General features: G+C 48.9%; 1 protein-coding gene across 5 annotated transcripts in view; it reads right to left on the bottom strand.

Annotated features, from left to right (window-relative positions):
- The window catches only part of LOC146073559 (solute carrier organic anion transporter family member 1A2-like), a 49,583-nt gene that overhangs the window by 14,703 nt on the left and 7,793 nt on the right, over positions 1 to 27,087 (bottom strand). For 4 of the 5 annotated variants that reach the window (XR_014473289.1, XM_083180756.1, XM_083180758.1 and 1 more), the window contains 10 exons: positions 26,782 to 26,914; positions 21,353 to 21,468; positions 18,289 to 18,438; positions 17,387 to 17,485; positions 11,887 to 12,114; positions 10,873 to 11,037; positions 7,515 to 7,710; positions 5,944 to 6,106; positions 5,065 to 5,234; positions 2,485 to 2,549 (listed from right to left, as the gene is read on the bottom strand). Coding sequence is in view for 4 of the 5 variants with exons in the window: in XM_083180756.1 (XP_083036882.1) it covers positions 2,485 to 2,549; positions 5,065 to 5,234; positions 5,944 to 6,106; positions 7,515 to 7,710; positions 10,873 to 11,037; positions 11,887 to 12,114; positions 17,387 to 17,485; positions 18,289 to 18,438; positions 21,353 to 21,468; positions 26,782 to 26,914 (1,485 nt within the window). In the remaining variant the exon portion in view is untranslated. Of the gene's footprint in view, positions 1 to 2,484; positions 2,550 to 5,060; positions 5,235 to 5,943; positions 6,107 to 7,514; positions 7,711 to 10,872; positions 11,038 to 11,886; positions 12,115 to 17,386; positions 17,486 to 18,288; positions 18,439 to 21,352; positions 21,469 to 26,781; positions 26,915 to 27,087 lie in introns of those variants that run through there. The other variant, XM_083180759.1, reaches the window with a different exon arrangement.

The raw sequence follows: 27,087 nt of genomic DNA, 5'->3' as shown, positions 1-27,087 counted from the left end.
CCGCCGCCCCACACCGACCCCCCCTAGGTCAATTGACTCCCAACAAAAATTAACCCTATAATGTCTGTGTGTGCGTGTACATGTGGTAGGGATTAGATTGTAAGCTCCACTGGGGCAGGGACTGATGTGACTGTTCAACTATTCTCTGTACAGCGCTGTGGACTATGTGTGCGCTATATAAGAAACTGGTAATAAATAAAAAATATGGTGCCAGTGTTGGGCTGACCAGGAATCACTAAGAGGCCCATTTATCATCATCGCATTCACAATGCGATCTGGGCGGAATATTACGGGGCGGGAATGTATCATTTTTAAGGGCGCAGGGACAGGGCTCCTATAGAAGCCCGTCCCTGCGAAGCCCTGACCCGGAAGCCGGGGGGTCAGCGCATGCGCGGTTATGCGCTGCCCCCCGCCGACCTGTCTGACCGCTCGGGCAGTGCGATGTGTAGCCATAGGCTACAATGGGCTATCGCCATCCCAGAATGGCGATAGCCCAGGGATGCAATGCCGGGCTGCGGCCGGCGGTGCTGCAGGGAGGATTGCAGCAGGGATCGGTCCCCCTTTAATACATTTGGGGGATACTAAATATTTGCGGTGAAGGGATTTAACCGCAAATATTGCTTGATAAATGCGGCCCTAAGGCTGAGATGTTATCCCAGGGATATAATGCCAGTGTTGGCAGATGCGCACGCAGCGGAGGGGGGGTCCCGAGTACCTAGAAACCCCCTTGGGCACCGATGTATTGATAATGCCAGTTCCGATGTTTCCCCGGGCACCGGCGAGTCAGATGCTGCCTGAGAGCTCTGTGCTCTGTCTCTCTCCTCCCTGCTGCTGCGGCTGCTGTGAGCTGTAGATGCAGCCGCTGGCAGGCAGGGGGAGCAGCTCTCAGGTACAGCCTGAGAGGGGAGAGCGACCGAGGAGAGACAGCAGCGCAGTGGCCGGGCTTTCTGTAGGGAGTGGGGGGTGAGCGTTGACCAGCGCTGGTCTGTCACTGTATTCCTGGGCATGATAATTGATCAGGGGGGTGACTCTGACCCCCCTCCAGCTCAGCACCCCCACCCCCTACACTCCCATAGGCAGACCTGTCACACATTCAGAGATCCCCTTCACCACAACCTGGGCAGACATATAAGGGAAATGTATTTCACTTTCCCCACACACAGTTGTCTGTGGCTGTGCTGGAGGGGGTAGGGGGGGGGGGGGGTGAATATGACATGTCTGACTATGGGGGGTGGGGGTGGGTGGAGTGGAGGCTGTGCTGTAATGCACAATTTGGTGCACGGTGTAATGGCCACTATGGTGTGCAGCATCATGTGTAAGGGGCATTACGGTGTGTGGCATGATGTGTAATGGCCACTATGGTGTGCAGCATCATGTGTAAGGGGCATTACGGTGTGTGGCATGATGTGTAATGGGCACTATGGTGTGCAGCATCATGTGTAAGGGGCATTATGATGTGTGGCATGATGTGTAATGAGCACTATGGTGTGCAGCATCATGTGTAAGGGGCATTACGGTGTGTGGCATGATGTGTAATGAGCACTATGGTGTGCAACATGTGTAAGGGGCATTACGGTGTGTGGCATGATGTGTAATGAGCACTATGGTGTGCAACATGTGTAAGGGGCATTACGGTGTGTGGCATGATGTGTAATGAGCACTATGGTGTGCAACATGTGTAAGGGGCATTACGGTGTGTGGCATGATGTGTAATGAGCACTATGGTGTGCAACATGTGTAAGGGGCATTACGGTGTGTGGCATGATGTGTAATGAGCACTATGGTGTGCAGCATGTGTAAGGGGCATTACGGTGTGTGGCATGATGTGTAATGAGCACTATGGTGTGCAGCATGTGTAAGGGGCATTACGGTGTGTGGCATGATGTGTAATGGGCACTATGGTGTGTGGCATCATGTGTAAGGGGCATTCAGTGGTGTAACTATAGACTCGCAGCCCCAGCTGTGTCGGGGAGGCGCTGAGGGACTGTGGGTGCGGGTCTAGGGGCTATGGATACTAGTTAGTATGCATCTGTGTGGCCGGGACATATCGGCAGCGCCCCCCTCTCCCTAGCCAAACCACCCTCCCAAGTAAAGTTAAACACCCCCCTTACCCCTCCGCATGCAGCCGCCGCATTCAGGCTCCCGCAGCGCAGATCTTCTCCTGGCTCCGTCTCCTCTTGCAGTTCTAATGAAAAATGACCATCACAAAATGGCTTTCCCCATGCAGCAGACAGTTTTATTGAGATGCTAATGGAGGGGGCGGCCTCCTCTCGCATCCTTAAAAACTGTGTGCTATTAGGGGGCAGCCATTTTGTGGTGATCATTTTTCATTAGAACAGCAGGTGGAGACGGAGCCAGGAGAAGATCTGCGCTGTGGGACCCTGAATGCGGTGGTGGCATGCGGAGGGACCCTCGCTGCTTGTGCACCCTTTTCCTAGCACAATAGGACTGGTCCCAAACACACAACATGAGATGCGCCATTACCAAGGGCTCGTGCAAGTAACAGATGGAGGCCGAGACCAAAAGACTTTTCCTCTGGGGTCAAACTCCTAGGAGAGAATAGAAGCAGACCATCAGTGACAGCGCCTGAGGCTAATGTATAGGGTCTAGTCAGTATACTAAGACGTGGAGAGAGATAAAGTACCAGCCAGCCAGTGACAGCACCTAAGGCTAATGTATAGGGTCTAGTCAGTATACTAAGATGACGGAGAGAGATAAAGTACCAGCCAGTGTGTAACAGCACCTAAGGCAAATGTATAGGGTCTAGTCAGTATACTAAGACGACGGAGAGAGATAAAGTACCAGCCAGTGTGTAACAGCACCTGAGGCTAATGTATAGGGTCTACGGACTAAGTCGCGGAGAGAGATAAAGTACCAGCCAGCCAGTAACAGCACTTGAGGCTAATGTATAGGGTCTAGTCAGTATCATAAGACGTGGAGAGAGATAAAGTACCATCCAGCCAGTAACAGCAACTAAGGCTAATGTATAGGGTCTAGTCAGTATACCAAGAAGACAGAGCGATAAAGTAACAGCCAGTGTGTAACAGCACCTGAGGCTAATGTATAGGGTCTACGGACTAAGTCGCGGAGAGAGATAAAGTACCATCCAGCCAGTAACAGCACCTAAGGCTAATGTATAGGGTCTGTGTACTAAGTCGTGGAGAGAGATAAAGTACCAGGCAGTAACTGCACCTAAGGCTAATGTATAGGGTCTGTGTACTAAGATGTGGAGAGAGATAAAGTACCAGCCAGTTAGTAACTGCACCTAAGGCTAATGTATAGGATCTGTGTACTAAGATGTGGAGAGAGATAAAGTAACAGGCAGTCAGTAACTGCACCTAAGGCTATTGTATAGGGTCTATGTACTAATATGTGGAGAGAGATAAAGTACCAGGCAGTAACTGCACCTAAGGCTAATGTATAGGGTCTGTGTACTGGGTCTATGTACTAAGTCATGGAGAGAGATAAAGTACCAGACAGACAGTAACTGCTATGTTAGAGGTTGTGTTTGAAAAATAACAGTTAGGAGCTAGCGGGCTGGCACTTTACCTCTCTCCACTTTATGGGGTAAATTTACTAAGATAGGAGTTCTGTTGAAGATGGGATGTTGTCCATAGCAACCAATCACATTCTATCTAAAATCTTCTAAGTAAATAAGAAGTAGAATTTGATTGGTTGCCCGTAGCAACATCCCATATTTATTAGCACTTAGTAGATTTACCCCTATCTCTCTCTAATGCCTGGTACATAGGCACCAAGGGTGACAGCGAGACTCTATAATACAGACGAAATGGGGACATCATAGGTTTAGTAATTGCATATAACTAATGGGGTGACCAAGGTGCGTCCCCCCAGCCGCAACCCCACCCCGGACACAAGCTGGACTGAACAGAACTGACGGCATAGCGCTAGTACCGCTGTATACTGGTGACAAGTTACCTACTCACCCTCGCGGAATGGTGGAGCCCAGCCACTCTGACTGCCCGCTCTGAGGTTACTGACCGTGAGGCCCAGATGCCAGGGGTACAGGAGAACTTCCCCAGGTGCCCTGACGGAGGCTCAGATGCCAGGGGTACAGGAGAATTCCCCAGGTGCCCTGACAGAGGCCCAGATGCCAGGGGTACAGGAGAACTTCCCCAGGTGCCCTGACGGAGGCTCAGATGCCAGAGGTACAGGAGAACTTCCCCAGGTGCCCTGACGGAGGCTCAGATGCCAGGGGTACAGGAGAACTTCCCCAGGTGCCCTGACGGAGGCTCAGATGCCAGGGGTACAGGAGAACTTCCCCATGTGCCCTGACGGAGGCTCAGATGCCAGGGGTACAGGAGAACTTCCTCAGGTGCCCTGACTGCCCCGCTCTGAGGTTACTGACCGTGAGGCCCAGATGCCAGGGGTACAGGAGAATTCCCCATGTGCCCTGACGGAGGCCCAGATGCCAGGGGTACAGGAGAACTTCCCCAGGTGCCCTGACGGAGACCCAGATGCCAGGGGTACAGGAGAATTCCCCAGGTGCCCTGACGTAGACCCAGATGCCAGGGGTACAGGAGAACTTCCTCAGGTGCCCTGACTGCCTCGCTCTGAGGTTACTGACCGTGAGGCCCAGATGCCAGGGGTACAGGAGAATTCCCCATGTGCCCTGATGGAGGCCCAGATGCCAGGGGTACAGCATAATTCCCCATGTGCCCTGACGGAGGCCCAGATGCCAGGGGTACAGGAGAACTTCACCATGTGCCCTGACGGAGGCCCAGATGCCAGGGGTACAGGATAATTCCCCATGTGCCCTGACAGAGGCCCAGATGCCAGGGGTACAGGAGAACTTCCCCAGGTGCCCTGACGGACACCCAGATGCCAGGGGTACAGGAGAACTTCCCCAGGTGCCCTGACGGAGGCCCAGATGCCTGGGGTACAGGAGAACTTCCCCAGGTGCCCTGACGGAGGCCCAGATGCCAGGGGTACAGGAGAATTCCCCAGGTGCCCTGACTGCCCGCTCTGAGGTTACTGACCGTGAGGCCCAGATGCCAGGGGTACAGGATAATTCCCCAGGTGCCCTGACGGACGCCATATTACCTGATTAGCACCATGTATCCTGGCAGCGCACCCATGGAGAAGATGAAGCAGCAGAGAATGTTGAGAACCATAAAGTAGATGAGCATGGTGTCACATCGCCCCTCACGTGGGCACTGCCCGGGCACCGCCGACGTATTCGTGGAAAATACACAGCTGCAATTCTGGAAAACCTGCAGAGAAATGTGTCTGAGAAGTAACTGCGTCCGCACATCGGGACTATCATATAATCTGCGCAATAGCGGCTGATCCTGGGTCCATAACCTAGCGGCAGATTCTGAGTCCCATGGCGTCCAAACGACTGGTATGAGCCCTTCCCCCGGGGCACATGTCTGGTAGCTGCGGATTCCCCATAAGTGTGCAGCTTCTAGTGTGGGCTACGAAGGGTCTAAGAGCCTGATTCATGTTTGTATGTAAAGCAAAAACAAATGTGAAAAATCATGCTGCACTGCGGGGGCAGATGCAACAGGTGCAGAGAGATCAGATTTGAGTGGGTTACATTATTTCTGTTGAGGAAACAAATACTGGCTGCTTTTACATGTTGCCCACAAACGTTAGACAGCTTCCTTTGTACACTACTATTTAGATTTTAGTTTGGACCACCCCCCCCCCACCCATAGGTGCCACTGTTTGCTGCGGAAAGATATGAAGTTATCATCCATTCCCATATAGAGTAACTCAGGTGGAATGAAGCTCGTCGTCCTGTAATTCGGGCACAGATTGCCCCATAAATGCACATTATTAGTTATGTGTCCCCGTATTGGATCTCCTATCATGTTAGATTCTATAAAGACCTCTCTGAGATATTTGGGGCATTTGTCAGCCCTTTATCCAGATGTTGTATCATTCCCACAGACACACCGGACTGAAGCCAGATCTTACCACATTGTGCCCGCTTCCGGTAGCAGATGAGCAGCCGGCTAGACAGGCTGAGACATAGGCCACCCCGTTATCGCCACACACTGGGTCCCACACATCAGACGGGCATCCACAGTTCACGTTACAGTCAGCAGATAAGTTACTCGCGTAGGAAACTTGCTCAACGCTGAAATAAAACAGATCTGTTGTTACTATAATGTGAGACAGAAATGACAAATTCCTCAGATGATCAAAGTCTGTTTCCCCACCCAATATTAAACACAGAAATTTGCTTTGTATATGGATGATCACTGGGGGTCTCCGTATGATATGAAGATGATCACTGGGGGTCTCTGTATGGTATGTAAATGATGTCAGATATATTGCCCATTTTGTGTATGTCTATGTGTGATTTGATAAGCGTGATATACTGTATAGTAGTTAGTAGGTGTGTGTTACACATACTATAATGGGTGTAACCCGTCATATGAGAGCGTCAGGCCGGCTACAGCCCGTATACAGACCCCCTGACCTGGGAATGTAGTGACACCAGTATATCATATACCGGTCTTATGTATAACTCCCAGCGATTCCCACACATCACTGCTATAGGCTGTACGTTACCCTGGCAGCTCCTACCTGTCATATGAGAGCGTCAGGCCGGCTACAGCCCGTATACAGACCCCCTGACCTGGGAATGCAGTGACACCAGTATATCATATACCGGTCTTATGTATAACTCCCAGCGATTCCCACACATTACTGCTATAGGCTGTACGTTACCCTGGCAGCTCCTACCTGTCATATGAGAGCGTCAGGCCGGCTACAGCCCGTATACAGACCCCCTGACCTGGGAATGCAGTGACACCAGTATATCATATACCGGTCTTATGTATAACTCCCAGCGATTCCCACACATTACTGCTATAGGCTGTACGTTACCCTGGCAGCTCCTACCCGTCATATGAGAGCGTCAGGCCGGCTACAGCCCGTATACAGACCCCCTGACCTGGGAATGTAGTGACCCCAGTATATCATATACCGGTCTTATGTATAACTCCCAGCGATTCCCACACATTACTGCTATAGGCTGTACGTTACCCTGGCAGCTCCTACCCGTCATATGAGAGCGTCAGGCCGGCTACAGCCCGTATACAGACCCCCTGACCTGGGAATACAGTGACACCAGTATATCATATACCGGTCTTATGTATAACTCCCAGCGATTCCCACACATTACTGCTATAGGCTGTACGTTACCCTGGCAGCTCCTACCTGTCATATGAGAGCGTCAGGCCGGCTACAGCCCGTATACAGACCCCCTGACCTGGGAATGTAGTGACCCCAGTATATCATATACCGGTCTTATGTATAACTCCCAGCGATTCCCACACATTACTGCTATAGGCTGTACGTTACCCTGGCAGCTCCTACCCGTCATATGAGAGCGTCAGGCCGGCTACAGCCCGTATACAGACCCCCCCTGACCTGGGAATGTAGTGACACCAGTATATCATATACCGGTCTTATGTATAACTCCCAGCGATTCCCACACATCACTGCTATAGGCTGTACGTTACCCTGGCAGCTCCTACCCGTCATATGAGAGCGTCAGGCCGGCTACAGCCGCGTTCTTGCACACCATGGTGATGGCCAGGAGATACAGCAGGTATTCCGTTATCGAGGTGCAGAATCCAAACCTTGCTGCCATCAGTGTTGTGATCTTGAATCTCTTCATGAAGAAGCCTCCAAGGAAGTATCCAACACCAATGACTGGCAGAGTGGTCACCGCTGTGGGGAGAAGATGGCAGCACATCGTTATTCTGCTCATGGTCTCACAGGAATGCAAATGTCTGACAACTGGAAAAGATTTCAGCGATGGTTTATTCTGCAGTACTGTAAGTGGTGCAGATGAGGAAGATAGAAGTAAGGCGTCAGTTCGCCTCCATGTTGTAGGGGAGGATGTGCTGCACATTTACCACAGCTCTCAGATTGCTGGTGGCAGAATAGGGTCGTATTCTCTATAACGCAACAGTTGCACCAAGATAGAATGTGACAAATGAAATATGTTCTTCACTCGTGATCAGGAGACAGGTTGGATCCATATCTGCTTACTCTTCCTATATTTGGGTAATTCCCACAACCATGGAAGAGTGATCAGATACCCCTCATGCCATGAATTCACATCATTTAGCACTGCCCATGAACCCACCAATAATGGTGTCTTGATGTGACCCTATGATGTAACATTTCCTGCAGAGTCTCCTCACCAGGCTTCTTCCATATACTACACCTTAATAATGTGATACACCATAACAGTTACTCAGGGATTGAAGGGGTTGACATGCACATCAGGGGTTAACTCCCTGGCAGCCCCTTACATGCGAACAGCACAAGACTGCATTGTGCTATGTTGGAGGGCTTTAGGACCCAGCATTGCCTGCAGTGGAAAGAGAGTGCTGAGACAGGAAGTCTGTGTGAGAGAGGACCATGCGGCTGCTGCTGGTGGGAGGATCTGGGAGGAGAGAGTCCCAGGCAGTGCTGAGAGCTGTATTTGGAGCAAGTCTTAGATCCTGAGCTGTGGAAAGTTACAACAGAGGATGTAAGAGGTGTGAGTCAAGTCCCAGAGACTGAAGTCCAGCATCAGGTACAGACACTGGGAGCAGCAGAAGGCTTGTGTGGGCACCAAAGGGGAGCTGTGAGACCTCTGTTATATCTTTAGCCCTGTATAAGACAGTCTATAGCTTCAGCAGATAGAGAGCCCCTATCTAGGCAAGCACATACCCATCTTTACCTACAGCAGCTGCATACAGAGCCCCAGCAGTGAAAGCTCACCCTGCTACTACAGTTATACCCATTTTTGCCTCTTGGACTGGGTCAGCGTCGTTGTAAAAGGGGTAGCTGAATTAAAAACCGTGGGTCCATTTCCCCGTGAATCCTACCCTGGTTCTGACCAGAGTGGAATGCGGGGTCATCCAACCCGACTCCAGTTTATAGCAATGGGGGAGCCCAACCTCCTGACAACAGCATCCTGTGGTCCGTATGGAGGTACAGGGGGGGTGCACACAGCATCCTCTGCTGTACTGTGGAGATAGCAGCGGAGGCAGGAAGGAGATGAATTGATGCCTGTGTGTGTCATCCAATCACCTCACGGTTGGGAGCATGGAGGCTGGGGCAGCCCAGCAACTTACCTTGGTGATGGGCTTGCCCCCTGTACGGCTATCGGCGGTCCTGGTGGGGTGATCAGCAGTCCCAGCGCTTGGAGATTATGTAATCTCCAAGCCCGAATTGGAATGGTGTTCCAAATACTGGGTCGAATCTGGGATTTTGGTGTTAAAGGGTATTATTTGCAGACACCATTCTGCCAAACAGAAGCCAGCAGGCCTCAGAGAGTCTTGGACTGTATGATGTTGTGCTATACTTGCATCACCCATAGACACTTGATTTCCACATGACTTTGGCTTCATCTATTTTCTAGAAACCATGACTGTCCTGTATAGTTTATTAGCACCTGAAACTAACTATAATACTGTCACTGTTACAACTCTTTGGTTGGATCCAGTATTGCAGGAGCCATTTATTTGTTATATGCAGCAGTTCTCCAAGCCGTTTGCAAAGGATATTTTATGTTTAAAGTTACGCCATGGCCAATCAAGGTGATAGGCACTGTCACGTTACCAATTGGGCCCCAAGTGATCGTTCGATGAAGACTTAGTGACACTGTTCCTGGATGCAGGAATACGGGGGTTATTGCCAATTTCATATTATGCACAGTTGAACGTTAATTTATATTTGGTCATATATTGTAATATTCACAGTATTAGCAAATAAGTGAATTGGCTCCTGATGTGAATTGCTGAGCAATTTAATTAAGTATTTTAGTGAACAGCTTGCGTGTAGTATATTCTAATCAGTATTCACCAAATTGCAATTGTCTATAATAAATCTGTTCTCTGCAGAGGAAACTGTTTAACAGGTCCCTTGTTTCAACTGATCTTCCTTACCTCTCTGAAGAGTGGAGAGACCAGGCCCAGAAACCCAGGTTACCATGTAAAGCCATACAGTCACCATTTAATGCCACTTGAGGGTGTCACATTTGGCGTCACAAACAGGATTCAGAGTCCAAAGTAAGGACATATCGATGGATCAACCCGCACCAGTTGGGCCATCTGGCAGCACAGCAGGACCGGCAAGCCCAGAGATTTCACTACCTTACTACTTTGGGGCACCATGGCACCCAACTTACAGCAGAGAGGTTCATTGCACCAAAGGGACCACTTTTTCTGAATTCAAAACAAAGATGAACATAATGTTCCATCTGTATCAATTGAGTGACCAACAGCAAGTTGAGCTAATAATAGGACAATCAGAAGGATTGCAATACAGGCCATGGATGCAGAAGTCAGAAATATGGATGAAGTGTTAGTAACCTAGGTCATTGAAGGGGCTAATGGAAAAGAGACCCGAACCCTATTGCAAATGCTGAGGATGCAACTCTCAAACCACACCTTTCTTGACTTCAAAGAAGCAGCAATCAAGGTGATAGGCACTGTCACAGACTGGGACATGGGCTTTCTGGACATGCCAGGATTTCCTGAACATTCACATCCACCTGGAGCTATCACTCAAACCCTGACCAATCACTAAAAGGGTTGGTCACCGTATTGCATGAGATTTGTAACAATGCTTCAGTGTTCCTATGAACAGTCAAACAAAATGCAAAACAGTGATGAGAGGCTGGACCTCTACAGTGTGCAGTACAGAGATTCTTCCATTAGGATGGGGAGCAGATTAGAAATAACTGAGATACTATCCACCCAACTATTCCTATAGGTTCTGGCAGTGCACCCTCCCACCCATAGGTGTCACTCTATTAATGTGACCAGATATGTGGAATATTTCTGGAGCTGGATATATTGCGGCTCATTTTGCGAGATGTAATATTCTACGTACCTATCAAAAATATGGCTTCCGATGCTGATATGCCGTATTGCTGCTCCAAAAATTTGGGAGTAAATGAATAGAAACCCACAAACGCACTGAACTGAAGGAACGTTACCAGCAGAAACAGCATGTAGACCTTATTCTTCAGGAGATTCTTCAGGAGTTTCAGGAATTCTTCAACATGAAAGGAGACAGGGATTAGCGTCCATATAGTATTCCTGTACGTACACACATCGCGGATGGTCACAGGGGAAATTTACTAGGATGGGAGTTTTAATTCTCTTGGCATGTTATGGGCAACCAATCAGAACTCCCGTCTTAGTCAATTTTCCCTTAGAGTTAAAGCCAATAGACAATACTTAGAACCATCAATAGACATCTCTCCAGCAACAATGTATAATATAAGTCTCTGTTCAGACTGAGCACCCAGTACAGGACGGCAGTATTACATTGTCCAGTACCTACCTCTGGCAATTATATGCTGAGTATTATATTCCACCCCTTACCTTTACAGCAGCGCTACACTGTCATCTTTATTATTCCTTCCCTATTATACCCACATCACTGGGACAACATTATATTGCATGCCGATAAGTCTGAGAAAGAACCAGGACAATCTTTGCATTTATAAACTACAACTCCTCAGTTTCTATCATTGTCTTTGTGCTGTGTAGCAATAGGATCAGTGTGCTGCAGAGGAACCTGCGTGTTTAGCTAGTAAGCCCAGGGAAGTCATGCATTATTAGGATAAAAATACAATTGAGTCTTACCTGCTTGTTGGATTCAAAGTATTTCTCCGCTGCTGCCTGGCAAAGCTTAAGGCATGTGACTTATCAAAACAGAGCAGCTGTGAGGCATAGGTTATGAATGCAGGGTGGGTGTGTCACTTGCATGTCGGAGGGGGAGGAGGAGGCTAAGGTATCTGGGCCATCACTTGTACCCCACTTAGTAACTAGGACATTGCCCCTACAATGTGGTACTAGGCCCTGGGTGCCCGGTGATCACGGCACAGCTTGCACGCACCTTGCACGGAGAAGTCTGGATTCCCAGAATCTTCCTCTCTGTTTTCTCCAGTCTGCAGCTGCAGCATCTCTCTCAGTTCTGGCTGTTCCTCCTGGCCCTCCCTGGGCAGCGTCCTGGGGACAAACCAGAAAGGGATGGCAACCAGCAGATTCAGGAGACCAGTGGCCAGATATCCAATCCACCAGGCACCCACCCAGCGCGTGTCATTGATACTTAATGTAATCTCATCTGTAGAGATAAAGGAATGGAGTGAGAATAATTATATCGGAAGTAGGTCCGAGGAAACATACGTTAATGATGACTGACCAGGTCCTGGAGTGATACCTGGGTCATACTAATTACTGTAAGGATCATAGTAACCAAGTTCTGCCCTCCCCGTCCCTCTCCTCCTCTCTGGAGGGGTGCCGGATGTGGTCCCGACAGTCAGGATCCCGACAGTAATTTACCTGACGTCAGGATCCCGACTGTCAAAACGTAGACAGACAGGTGCCCGATGGCCACCCGTTATTTTCCCTTGTGGGGGCTCACGACCCCCCATAGAGGGAAAATAGAATAGGTGGCGAGTGTAGCGAGCCACTGTGCCCGCAAGGGGCTTTTTCAGCAGTCCCAGCGCTTGGAGATTATGTAATCTCCAAGCCCGAATTGGAATGGTGTTCCAAATACTGGGTCGAATCTGGGATTTTGGTGTTAAAGGTTATCATTTGCAGACACCATTCTGCCAAATAGAAGCCAGCAGGCCTCAGAGAGTCTTGGACTGTATGATGTTGTGCTATACTTGCATCACCCATAGACACTTGATTTCCACATGACTTTGGCTTCATCTATTTTCTATTTATAGTCCAGTCCAGTGATAATGCTGAATATAGACCAGTCCTGTGATAGCGATGTATAGTCCAATCCAGTGATACTGCTGTATATAGTCCAGTCCAGTGATAATGCTGTATATTGTCCAGTCCAGTGATAGTGCAGTATAGACCACTCCAGTGATAATGCTGAATATAGACCAGTCCTGTGATAGCGATGTATAGTCCAATCCAGTGATACTGCTGTATATAGTCCAGTCCAGTGATAGTGCTGTATAGACCACTCCAGTGATAATGCTGTATATAGACCAGTCCTGTGATAGCGATGTATATAGCCCAGTTCAGTGATAGTGCTGTATAGTCCAGTCCAGTGATAGTGCTGTATAGTCCAGTCCAGTGAAAGTGATGTACTGTATAGTCCAGTCCAGTGATTGTGATGTATAGTCCAGTCCAGTGATAGTGCTGTATAGGCCAGTCTAGTGATAGTGCTGTATAGTCCAGTCCAGTGAAAGTGATGTATAGCCCAGTCTAGTGATAATGCTGTATAGCCAAGTCCAGTGAAAGTGATGTATAGTCCAGTCCAGTGATAGTGCTGTATAGGCCAGTCTAGTGATAGTGGCGTGCTGTATAGTCCAGTCCAGTGAAAGTGATGTATAGTCCAGTCCAGGGGCGTAGCTTGTGTAAGGCAGCCCCCGCCACTGCTTGGAGGAGCGGGGGCTGCGTGGGCGCCGGAAGCCTCTCACTAAATAGTCAGACGCTTGATGTCCTAGCAGCGGCCGGGGCTGATAGAGCAAAAGCTCTATCATACGTCACAGCCTCCTGCTGCTGCTGCCGCCCGGCCAGTGTATGACAGGGCAGAGTGACAGCTGCCCCTGGACCAATCTGCTTTCTGCCTAGCAAGCAGGGAATGGTGGGGGCTGAGCGTCCTCCTCTTCCCTGTGCAGCCACGGACTCACGGAGCTGCCTGGTGTGCGTGCCTGTATACTGCAGACTCAGCGGTTCCCCAGCTCCTTGTGAAGGGAAAGCAGCATGATGCGGAGGAGGACGCTCAGCCCCCACCATCCCCTGCTTGTTGTCTGCCTGGCCAGCAGCTTCACTTCACTCCCTGCCCTCACGGCAGCCCAGCCTCAGGCAGCAAAACAATGTAGGTAACTAACAAGCATAAGAGGTGCGTGTGTGTGTGTGGGAGGTGACTAGTGTACAAAGGGTGTTTTTACAGTGGGATAGGTAGGTACACACATATATGACTATCACCCCCATCGATTTATATATATATATATATATATATATATATATATATAAATAGGATGAGGGTGATAGTCATATATGTGTGTGTGTATAATGGATGATGTAGGGGGAGATAGGCATATACGTATAATGAATGTGGGTGTGTGTGGGGGGTTGCTACACATATATGTATATATAGAAGGGGTGATTTGCATACAATATATTCTGGGGTCAGGATGCCAACACTGGGTTACTGACAGCCAATTGGTGACAGTGGCATAGCTATATATGTGGCAGACCCTGCGGTGGCTTGGGTGAACGGTGCCAGCAGGGTCTGTGGTGGGCGCCTGGGCTGAACTGACAGACCCAGGCAGCAGTGAGTGCTGAGCTGGTCCCGCTCTGTGCATATTTAATGAGCGGTGACCCAGCACAGTGTATATTTAATGAGTGTGTCCCCGCCCCATGCATATGCTCAGCGCTCACTGCAGCCTGGGTCGCCTGTTAACTCAGCCAGCAGTGCCCATAGTGAATTGCCTCGCCCCTTCTTGGGGGGCGCCAGAATTTTTTTGGCAGGGGGGAGAAAAATTTCTAGCTACGCCACTGGTCCAGTCCAGTGATTGTGATGTATAGTCCAGTCCAGTGATAATGCTGTATATAGGCCAGTCCTGTGATAGCGATGTATAGTCCAGTTATAGTGATGTATAGTCCAGTCCAGTGATAATGCTGTATATAGTCCAGTCCAGTCATACTGCTGTATATACCCCAGTCCAGTGATAGTGCTGTATAGTCCAGTCCAGTGATATTGCTGCATAAGTCCAGTCCAGTGATAGTGCTGTATAGTCCAGTCCAGTGATAATGCTGTATAGTCCAGTCCAGTTATAGTGATGTATAGTCCAGTCCAGTGATAATGCTGTATAGTCCAGTCCAGTGATATTGCTGTATAATCCACTCCAGTGATTGTGCTGTATAGTCCAGTCCATTTATAATGCTGTATAGTCCAGTCCAGTGATAGTGCTGCATAGTCCAGCCCAGTGATAGTGATGTACAGGCCAGTCCAGTGATTGTGCTGTATATTCCAGTCCAGTGAAAGTGATGTATAGTCCAGTCCAGTGATAATGCTGTATAGTCCAGTCCAGTGATAATGCTGTATAGTCCAGTCCAGTGATAATGCTGTATAGTCCAGTCCAGTGAAAGTGATGTATAGTCCAGTCCAGTGATAATGCTGTATAGTCCAGTCCAGTGATAATGCTGTATAGTCCAGTCCAGTGATAATGCTGTATATAGACCAGTCCTGTGATAGTGATGTATAGTCTAGTCCAGTGATAATGCTGTATAGGCCAGTCCAGTGATTGTGCTGTATATAGTCCATTCCAGTGATTGTGCTGTATATATTCCAGTCCAGTGATAGTGCTGTATAGTACAGTCCAGTGATAATGCTGTATAGGCCAGTCCAGTGATTGTGCTGTATATAGTCCAGTCCAGTGATTGTGCTGTATATAGTCCAGTCCAGTGATAATGCTGTATAGTCCAGTCCAGTGATAATGCTGTATATAGTCCAGTCCAGTGATAATGCTGTATATAGTCCAGTCCAGTGATTGTGCTGTATATAGTCCAGTCCAGTGATTGTGCTGTATATAGTCCAGTCCAGTGATTGTGCTGTATATAGTACAGTCCAGTGATTGTGCTGTATATAGTCCAGTCCAGTGATAGTGCTGTATATAGTCCAGTCCAGTGATAGTGCTGTATATAGTCCAGTCCAGTGATAGTGCTGTATATAGTCCAGTCCAGTGATTGTGCTGTATATAGTCCAGTCCAGTGATTGTGCTGTATATAGTCAAGTCCAGTGATTGTGCTGTATATAGTCCAGTCCAGTCAGTGGCGTAACTAGAAATTTTGCTCCCCCCTGCCAAAAACATTCTGGCGCCCCCCCCCCATTTTTTAATAAAACAAGCAGGATCAGCTCCCAGTGCGGACAGTAAATATATCCCCCTCTTTACTTGAAAAAAAAAAAGCAAGCAAAGAAAAAAAAATAGGAAATAATACCAGAAATGCAAACAATGATCTATATAATATACACACATAATTTATGACAGGCTGAATAGCAGAACATGGAGAGTGGTGGGCACTGAGATGATAAGTTTCAGGTAGGAGGCATGAGAGGAGCGTGGGACACAGAAGGGAGGAGGATAAGAGAATGAAGAGGAGGGATATTGTACTTGGGTCACGGGCAGCTGGGTGTGGGTATTCTACAGCACATTGCCGTCGGAGGGGGTGCAGATGCTTGTGGGAGTGCGGCACAATTTGGTTTCACCCCACTGAAGGGTGACACCTGGCTGCAGGTCGCACCCCCCTAGTGCCGCTGCTGGCTGGGTCTGACCGCAGCAGCCACCGTTACCCGCAGCAAAAAGTTAGTCACCTCACCTGACTTCATGAGGACCGAAGGAATACGCAGCACGATTGCTCATTTCCTCTGTTCCTCTCCCCACGTGGACTGCTCCCGTCGGTAGTGGCCGCAGCTTCCAAGTGACACCACTGAATCCCAGCAACTCCGGTCTCCTCGTGTCAGCCACACAGCTTTGCCTGCAGCACAGGCAGGCAGCCGGCTTGTGAGCTGACATCCGGTGGCTATGAAACAGCGGGGCAAGCCGTGCAGCGCTCAGTGCACTGGTCCCTCACACAGACAGGCAGAGGCTGAGAAGGCTGCTGCAGCTCTCAGGAATCTTGCCTCCAGCGCCGTTAGAACGCTGTGACCTTGCGCCCCAGTGGCACCTGCTCCCCCCCCGCCATCGCTGGGGCTGCGGAGCGATAGTTACGCCAGTGAGTCCAGTGATTGTGCTGTATATAGTCCAGTCCAGTGATTGTGCTGTATAGTCAAGTCCAGTGATTGTGCTGTATATAGTCCAGTCCAGTGATTGTGCTGTATAGTCAAGTCCAGTGATTGTGCTGTATATAGTCCAGTCCAGTGATTGTGCTGTATAGTCCAGTCCAGTGATAGTGCTGTATATAGTCCAGTCCAGTGATTGTGCTGTATAGTCCAGTCCAGTGATAGTGCTGTATATAGTCCAGTCCAGTGATAGTGCTATATAGTCCAGTCCAGTGATAGAGCTGCATAAGTCCAGTAATACTGCCGTTAAAGTCCACCTTGCACTTCTTTTTTGGCATCTTGTGCTCTTTGGTGCCCAGTTCCAGAGAAATGAGAAGCAGATGAGCAGTATATAGGTATCTGTGTATATACTGGCAGAACAGCCCATTTACTAAAGCATGGGATCTGTAGTTGGGATCTGACTGCTTTCACCAACACTATGGACTTGGGCAGCGATATACACATTACAGAAGAGCAGACTGCCCCCCGCCTAGGATTACTTATATGCTGCTCTGGCAGTTTCTGTAGAGGGGATGTTTGATGTCAGACACAGGCTGCGGACATTGAACCCACCGAAAATGCAGAACAATGGAAGTTTGTGTATTACCCAGATTTACGGAGCCGACGTCAACATACATCTTAGCGAAGTAGGCGGCCATGAGCGATCCCAGGAAAGGGCCCCCAACGGACATCGTTTGTACTATTCCTAAAGGAAAGAAGAGATGTAACGTCATCTGAAGAAGGCATTAATTGTCACAAACTCCTAAATCTTCCAGTTATCAGAGATTGCTGAATGGGCCTGCAGCTTAGAACTGATGTAAAGGGAGCGCGGTACTGTGCAAACTGCAGTATTCCTGTTCTATGCCCTATACCAAAGATGGCCGCTGAGATCACTACTGAGCATGTGCAGGGGACATCTTGCTCTGGGTGTCGGACGCGGTCCCGACAGAACGCCGACAGACGGGTTCCCGATGGCCACCCGCTATTTTCCCTCATGGGGGTCCACGACTCCCATAGAGGGAGAATAGAATAGGTGAAGAGCGTAGCGAGCCACTGTGCCCGCTAGGGGCTTTGTTGCGCTCACCATACTGTCTGAGTCCGGGCAGTCGGGATCCCGACGTCGTGCTAATGACTGTCGGTATCCCGACTGTCGGAACCCTATACCAGACCCCTTGCTCTATAGTGAATACAGCGGCAGAAGTCAGACGTCCATACAGACCTGTAATCCACAAAGCTGTTCCAGCCTCCCATATCTGTTTGCAGCATACACCACCCCATCACCAGTGTGCATGTAACAGTGAGTACGGCTTGACTTGCTATCTAGCAATAAACCAACACTAGTTACAGTAACTGGGATACTCATTGTGTGAGTCACCTGCTGGTGTGTCCTCTACAACGGTGCAATGTCAGCACCTGCACACACATCATTCCCAACAAAATAATAATTATAATAATAATAAGGCAATTGCTTCAGCAGACGCTCGTTAAGTCCTAATATTTATTAGTTACCAATGTAAAATGGAGAATTTTCCTCTTTGGCGAAGTCATCAATGTACGACAGTCCTAGCGGCTCCATTGTCACCTCCCCACATCCTTGCAGAATATTCCCAGCGAGGACAAATATCCACATGAAGGACTCTGAGGATCCCGCTGCGCACTCTGTTCAGGGAGAGAGGTGGCTCAGTGGTTACGTGCTAGACACAAAGCAAGAAGTCTGAGGGGAGTGCAAGTACTGTGGGAAAAATAACTTCCAGTATATTACCATTCGCACCCTGTATATTACCACTGGCACCCAGTATATTACCACTAGCACCCAGTATATTACCACTAGCACCCAGTATATTACCACTGGCACCCAGTATATTACCACTAGCACCCTGTATATTACCACTAGCACCCAGTATATTACCATTCGCACCCAGTATATTACCACTGGCACCCAGTATATTACCACTAGCACCCAGTATATTACCACTAGCACCCAGTATATTACCATTCGCACCCTGTATATTACCACTAGCACCCAGTATATTACCACTAGCACCCAGTATATTACCATTCGCACCCTGTATATTACCACTAGCACCCAGTATATTACCACTAGCACCCAGTATATTACCACTGGCACCCAGTATATTACCACTAGCACCCTGTATATTACCATTCGCACCCAGTATATTACCACTGGCACCCAGTATATTACCACTCGCACCCAGTATATTACCACTAGCACCCAGTATATTACCACTAGCACTCAGTATATTACCATTCGCACCCAGTATATTACCACTGGCACCCAGTATATTACCACTAGCACCCAGTATATTACCACTAGCACTCAGTATATTACCATTCGCACCCAGTATATTACCACTGGCACCCAGTATATTACCACTAGCACCCAGTATATTACCATTCGCACCCTGTATATTACCATTCGCACCCTGTATATTACCACTAGCACTCAGTATATTACCATTCGCACCCAGTATATTACCACTGGCACCCAGTATATTACCACTAGCACCCAGTATATTACCACTAGCACCCAGTATATTACCACTAGCACTCAGTATATTACCATTCGCACCCTGTATATTACCACTAGCACTCAGTATATTACCATTCGCACCCAGTATATTACCACTGGCACCCAGTATATTACCACTAGCACCCAGTATATTACCACTAGCACCCAGTATATTACCACTAGCACTCAGTATATTACCATTCGCACCCAGTATATTACCACTGGCACCCAGTATATTACCACTAGCACCCAGTATATTACCACTAGCACTCAGTATATTACCATTCGCACCCAGTATATTACCACTGGCACCCAGTATATTACCACTAGCACCCAGTATATTACCACTAGCACCCAGCATATTACCACTGGCACCCAGTATATTACCACTAGCACCCAGTATATTACCACTAGCACCCAGTATATTACCACTAGCACCCAGTATATTACCACTAGCACCCAGTATATTACCACTAGCACTCAGTATATTACCATTCGCACCCAGTATATTACCACTGGCACCCAGTATATTACCACTGGCACCCAGTATATTACCACTAGCACCCAGTATATTACCACTAGCACCCAGTATATTACCACTAGCACCCAGTATATTACCACTGGCACCCAGTATATTACCACTAGCACCCAGTATATTACCACTGGCACCCAGTATATTACCACTGGCACCCAGTATATTACCACTAGCACCCTGTATATTACCATTCGCACCCAGTATATTACCACTGGCACCCAGTATATTACCACTAGCACCCAGTATATTACCACTAGCACCCAGTATATTACCACTAGCACTCAGTATATTACCATTCGCACCCAGTATATTACCACTGGCACCCAGTATATTACCACTAGCACCCAGTATATTACCACTAGCACTCAGTATATTACCATTCGCACCCAGTATATTACCACTGGCACCCAGTATATTACCACTAGCACCCAGTATATTACCATTCGCACCCTGTATATTACCATTCGCACCCTGTATATTACCACTAGCACTCAGTATATTACCATTCGCACCCAGTATATTACCACTGGCACCCAGTATATTACCACTAGCACCCAGTATATTACCACTGGCACCCAGTATATTACCACTAGCACCCAGTATATTACCACTGGCACCCAGTATATTACCACTAGCACCCAGTATATTACCACTGGCACCCAGTATATTACCACTAGCACCCAGTATATTACCACTAGCACTCAGTATATTACCATTCGCACCCAGTATATTACCACTAGCACCCAGTATATTACCATTCGCACCCTGTATATTACCATTCGCACCCTGTATATTACCACTAGCACCCAGTATATTACCACTAGCACCCAGTATATTACCACTAGCACCCAGTATATTACCACTAGCACCCAGTATATTACCATTCGCACCCTGTATATTACCACTAGCACTCAGTATATTACCACTGGCACCCAGTATATTACCACTGGCACCCAGTATATTACCACTAGCACCCAGTATATTACCATTCGCACCCTGTATATTACCACTAGCACCCAGTATATTACCATTCGCACCCTGTATATTACCACTAGCACTCAGTATATTACCACTGGCACCCAGTATATTACCACTAGCACCCAGTATATTACCACTAGCACCCAGTATATTACCACTGGCACCCAGTATATTACCACTGGCACCCAGTATATTACCATTCGCACCCTGTATATTACCACTAGCACCCAGTATATTACCACTGGCACCCAGTATATTACCACTGGCACCCAGTATATTACCACTAGCACCCAGTATATTACCACTAGCACCCAGTATATTACCACTGGCACCCAGTATATTACCACTGGCACCCTGTATATTACCACTAGCACCCAGTATATTACCACTAGCACTCAGTATATTACCACTGGCACCCTGTATATTACCACTAGCACCCAGTATATTACCACTAGCACTCAGTATATTACCACACTGCCTGCCGGGCTGGGGAAGAACACAGACATGGAGAATACAAATATAAACTACACCTTCAGAGAACTCGGGGTCCCTGGCGTGGCTCTGATCTGCCAAACACAAGTGAGCGTGGGAGGCGTGAGACGTCAGGTTCTGTAACGTGGGCACCGTGGCTCTCTCATACTGGTAGCTGTGTAGGAAGGACAATGACATCTTGATACGGTGCACCGGGAGCGTCCCAATAGGCTTTGCTCATGGCAATAAGATAACAATCATCTATTACTAAGTGGTGTGGTCACCTGCAATATTCAACAGGAACAGATTGAGCGTACTTTAGTTCCTGGGAAATATGTGATAGAGGTGGAAGTACATGGGTGGTTGCTGTGTTCTGGTATAGGGCATGCTGCCTAGTATAGTGCATGCTGCCGTAGCGCCTAATATAGTGCATGATGCCTACTACCGATACGCCTAGTACAGAGCATACTGCCTACTATACCGGAGTACATAGTATAGGGCATGCTGCCTACTACCGGAGTTCCTAGTATAGTGCATGCTGCCTACTACCGTAGTGCCTAGTATAGTGCATGCTGCCTACTACCGGAGTGCCTAGTATAGTGCATGCTGCCTACTACCGTAGTGCCTAGTATAGTGCATGCTGCCTACTACTGGTATGTCTAGTATAGGGCATACTGCCTACTACCGGAGTACATAGTATAGAGCATGCTGCCTACTACCGGTACGCCTAGTATAGGGCATACTGCCTACTACCGGAGTGCCTAATATAGTGCATGTTGCCTACTACCGGCACGCCTAGTATAGGGCATACTGCCTACTACCGGAGTACATAGTATAGAGCATGCTGCCTACTACCGGTACGCCTAGTATAGGGCATACTGCCTACTACCGGAGTACATAGTATAGAGCATGCTGCCTACTACCGGTACGCCTAGTATAGGGCATACTGCCTACTACCGGAGTGCCTAATATAGTGCATGCTGCCTACTACCGGCACGCCTAGTATAGGGCATACTGCCTACTACCGGAGTACACAGTATAGAGCATGCTGCCTACTACCGGAGTGCCTGGTATAGGGCATACTGCCTACTACCGGAGTTCCTAGTATAGTGCATGCTGCCTACTACCGGAGTACATAGTATAGTGCATGCTGCCTACTACCGGAGTGCCTAGTATAGTACATGCTGCCTACTTCCGGAGTGCCTAGTATAGTGCATGCTGCCTACTACCGGAGTGCCTAGTATAGTGCATGCTGCCTACTACCGGAGTGCCTAGTATAGTGCATGCTGCCTACTACCGGAGTACATAGTATAGGGCATGCTGCCTACTACCGGAGTGCCTAGTATAGTACATGCTGCCTACTACCGGAGTGCCTAGTATAGTGCATGCTGCCTACTACAGGAGTGCCTAGTATAGTGCATGCTGCCTACTACCGTAGTGCCTAGTATAGTGCATGCTGCCTACTGCCGGAGTACATAGTATAGGGCATGCTGCCTACTACCGGAGTACATAGTATAGGGCATGCTGCCTACTACCGTAGTGCCTAGTATAGTGCATGCTGCCTACTACCGTAGTGCCTAGTATAGTGCATGCTGCCTACTACTGGTAAGCCTAGTATAGGGCATACTGCCTACAGCCGGAGTACATAGTATAGAGCATGCTGCCTACTACCGGTATGCCTAGTATAGGGCATACTGCCTACTACCGGAGTGCCTAATATAGTGCATGCTGCCTACTACCGGCACGCCTAGTATAGGGCATACTGCCTACTACCGTAGTGCCTAGTATAGTGCATGCTGCCTACTACCGTAGTGCCTAGTATAGTGCATGCTGCCTACTACTGGTAAGCCTAGTATAGGGCATACTGCCTACTACCGGAGTACATAGTATAGAGCATGCTGCCTACTACCGGTATGCCTAGTATAGGGCATACTGCCTACTACCGGAGTGCCTAATATAGTGCATGCTGCCTACTACCGGCACGCCTAGTATAGGGCATACTGCCTACTACCGGAGTACACAGTATAGAGCATGCTGCCTACTACCGGAGTGCCTGGTATAGGGCATACTGCCTACTACCGGAGTTCCTAGTATAGTGCATGCTGCCTACTACCGGAGTACATAGTATAGTGCATGCTGCCTACTACCGGAGTGCCTAGTATAGTACATGCTGCCTACTTCCGGAGTGTCTAGTATAGTGCATGCTGCCTACTACCGGAGTGCCTAGTATAGTGCATGCTGCCTACTACCAGAGTGCCTAGTATAGTGCATGCTGCCTACTACCGGAGTACATAGTATAGGGCATGCTGCCTACTACCGGAGTGCCTAGTATAGTACATGCTGCCTACTACCGGAGTGCCTAGTATAGTGCATGCTGCCTACTACCGGAGTGTCTAGTATAGTGCATGCTGCCTACTACCGTAGTGCCTAGTATAGTGCATGCTGCCTAGTGCCGGAGTACATAGTATAGGGCATGCTGCCTACTACCGGAGTACATAGTATAGGGCATGCTGCCTACTACCGGAGTGCCTAGTATAGTGCATGCTGCCTACTACCGTAGTGCCTAGTATAGTGCATGCTGCCTACTACTGGTACGCCTAGTATAGGGCATACTGCCTACTACCGGAGTACATAGTATAGAGCATGCTGCCTACTACCGGTACGCCTAGTATAGGGCATACTGGCTATTACCGGAGTGCCTAATATAGTGCATGCTGCCTACTACCGGAAAGCCTAGTATAGGGCATATTGCCTACTACCGGAGTACACAGTATAGAGCATGCTGCCTACTACCGGAGTGCCTGGTATAGGGCATACTGCCTACTACCGGAGTTCCTAGTATAGTGCATGCTGCCTACTACCGGAGTACATAGTATAGTGCATGCTGCCTACTAACAGAGTGCCTAGTATAGTGCATGCTGCCTACTACCGGAGTGCCTAGTAAAGTGCATGCTGCCTACTACCGGAGTGCCTAGTATAGTGCATGCTGCCTACTACCGGAGTGCCTAGTATAGTGCATGCTGCCTACTGCCGGAGTGCCTAGTATAGTGCATGCTGCCTACAACCGGAATGCCTAGTATAGTACATACTGCCTACTACTGGAATGTCTAGTATAGTGCATGCCGCCTACTACCGGAGTGCCTAGTATAGTGCATGCTGCCTACTACTAGAGTGCCTAGTATAGTGCATGCTGCCTACTACTGGAGTGCCTAGTATAGTGCATGCTGCCTACTACCGAAATGCCTAGTATAGTGCATACTGCCTACTACCGGAATGTCTAGTATAGTGCATGCTGCCTACTACCGGAGTGCCTAGTATAGTGCATGCTGCCTACTACCAGAGTGCCTAGTACAGTGCATGCTGCCTACTACCGGAATGCCTAGTATAGTACATGCTGCCTACTACCGGAGTGTCTAGTATAGTGCATGCTGCCTCCTACCGGAGTGCCTAGTAAAGTGCATGCTGCCTACTACTGGAGTGCCTATTATAGTACATGCTGCCTACTGCCGGAGTGCCTAGTATAGTGCATTCTGCCTACTGTCGTAGTGCCTAGTATAGTGCATGCTGCCTACTACTGGAGTGCCTAGTATAGTGCATGCTGCCTACTACCGGAGTGCCTAGTACAGTGCATGCTGCCTACTACCGGAGTGCCTAGTACAGTGCATGCTGCCTACTGCCGGAGTGCCTAGTATAGTGCATGCTGCCTACTACCGGAGTGCCTAGTACAGTGCATGCTGCCTACTGCCGGAGTGCCTAGTATAGTGCATGCTGCCTACTACCGGAGTGCCTAGTATAGGCCATGAGGCCTACTACCGGAATGCCTTGTACAGTGCATGCTGCCTACTGCCGGAGTGCCAAGTACAGTGCATGCTGCCTACTGCCGGAGTGCCTAGTATAGTGCATGCTGCCTACTGCCGGAGTGCCTAGTACAGTGCATGCTGCCTACTGCCGGAGTGCCTAGTACAGTGCATGCTGCCTACTGCCGGAGTGCCTAGTATAGGGCATGCTGCCTACTACCGGAGTGCCTAGTATAGTGCATGCTGCCTACTACCGGAGTGCCTAGTATAGGCCATGCTGCCTACTACCATAGTGCCTAGTATAGTGCATGCTGCCTACTACTGGAGTGCCTAGTATAGTGCATGCTGCCTACTACTGGAGTGCCTAGTATAGTGCATGCTGCCTACTACCGTAGTGCCTAGTATAGTGCATTCTGCCTACTGCCGGAGTGCCTAGTATAGTGCATGCTGCCTACTACCGGAGTGCCTAGTATAGTGCATGCTGGCTACTACCGGAGTGCCTAGTATAGTGCCTAGTATAGGGCATGCTGGCTACTACCGGAGTGCCTAGTATAGTGCATGCTGCCTACTGCCGGAGTGCCTAGTATAGTGCATGCTGCCTACTACCGGAGTACCTAGTATAGGGCATGCTGCCTACTGCCGGAGTGCCTAGTATAGTGCATGCTGCCTACTACCATAGTGCCTAGTATAGTGCATGCTGCCTACTACTGGAGTGCCTAGTATAGTGCATGCTGCCTACTACCGGAGTGCCTAGTATAGTGCCTAGTATAGGGCATGCTGGCTACTACCGGAGTGCCTAGTATAGTGCATGCTGCCTACTGCCGGAGTGCCTAGTATAGTACATGCTGCCTACTACCGGAGTGTCTAGTATAGTGCATGCTGCCTCCTACCGGAGTGCCTAGTAAAGTGCATGCTGCCTACTACCGGAGTGCCTATTATAGTACATGCTGCCTACTGCCGGAGTGCCTAGTATAGTGCATTCTGCCTACTGTCGTAGTGCCTAGTATAGTGCATGCTGCCTACTACTGGAGTGCCTAGTATAGTGCATGCTGCCTACTACCGGAGTGCCTAGTACAGTGCATGCTGCCTACTACCGGAGTGCCTAGTACAGTGCATGCTGCCTACTGCCGGAGTGCCTAGTATAGTGCATGCTGCCTACTACCGGAGTGCCTAGTACAGTGCATGCTGCCTACTGCCGGAGTGCCTAGTATAGTGCATGCTGCCTACTACAGGAGTGCCTAGTATAGGCCATGATGCCTACTACCGGAATGCCTTGTACAGTGCATGCTGCCTACTGCCGGAGTGCCAAGTACAGTGCATGCTGCCTACTGCCGGAGTGCCTAGTATAGTGCATGCTGTCTACTGCCGGAGTGCCTAGTACAGTGCATGCTGCCTACTGCCGGAGTGCCTAGTACAGTGCATGCTGCCTACTGCCGGAGTGCCTAGTATAGTGCATGCTGCCTACTACCATAGTGCCTAGTATAGTGCATGCTGCTTACTACCATAGTGCCTAGTATAGTGCATGCTGCCTACTACCGTAGTGCCCAATGGCATTGTCTGACTGCATCAGGCCCTGTATGTGTTTCCTTTACCCCATACGTGTATATTGTACATGTTCAGTAACAGCGAGTGTAACATGCATGTCCGCCAGTAACATCGCTCTCTCTCTCATTAATATGGAGTTATCTTACCGCTTCATGATGAAATGAGGTAACGCTGTTATGCAGGCCCCCAGGAACATGACCAGACACCCGATACTTATCATGCGGGGACGATGTAGCTTTGCCCCAAAGTAGCTGACAATGGTGATCACCAATATGTTTCCTATAACACAGGAAGGAAGAGAATATACTGAGTGATCCGTAATGTAACCAGCGAGGGTTCACTGTGTGATTGTCTCATTCCCTACATATTACATAGAGGACTGTTTGGGAACATTGATCCCACTTCGGTAACACCTGCTGCTTAGTACTGGACACTGGAACCCATGGCGTTAG

This window comes from Crinia signifera, chromosome 4, assembly GCF_055691185.1.
Source record: "Crinia signifera chromosome 4, ASM5569118v1, whole genome shotgun sequence".
Lineage (NCBI taxonomy): Eukaryota > Metazoa > Chordata > Amphibia > Anura > Myobatrachidae > Crinia > Crinia signifera.
Note: the sequence above shows the minus strand (reverse complement) of the source record. Positions and strands in the feature narration are given on the sequence as shown.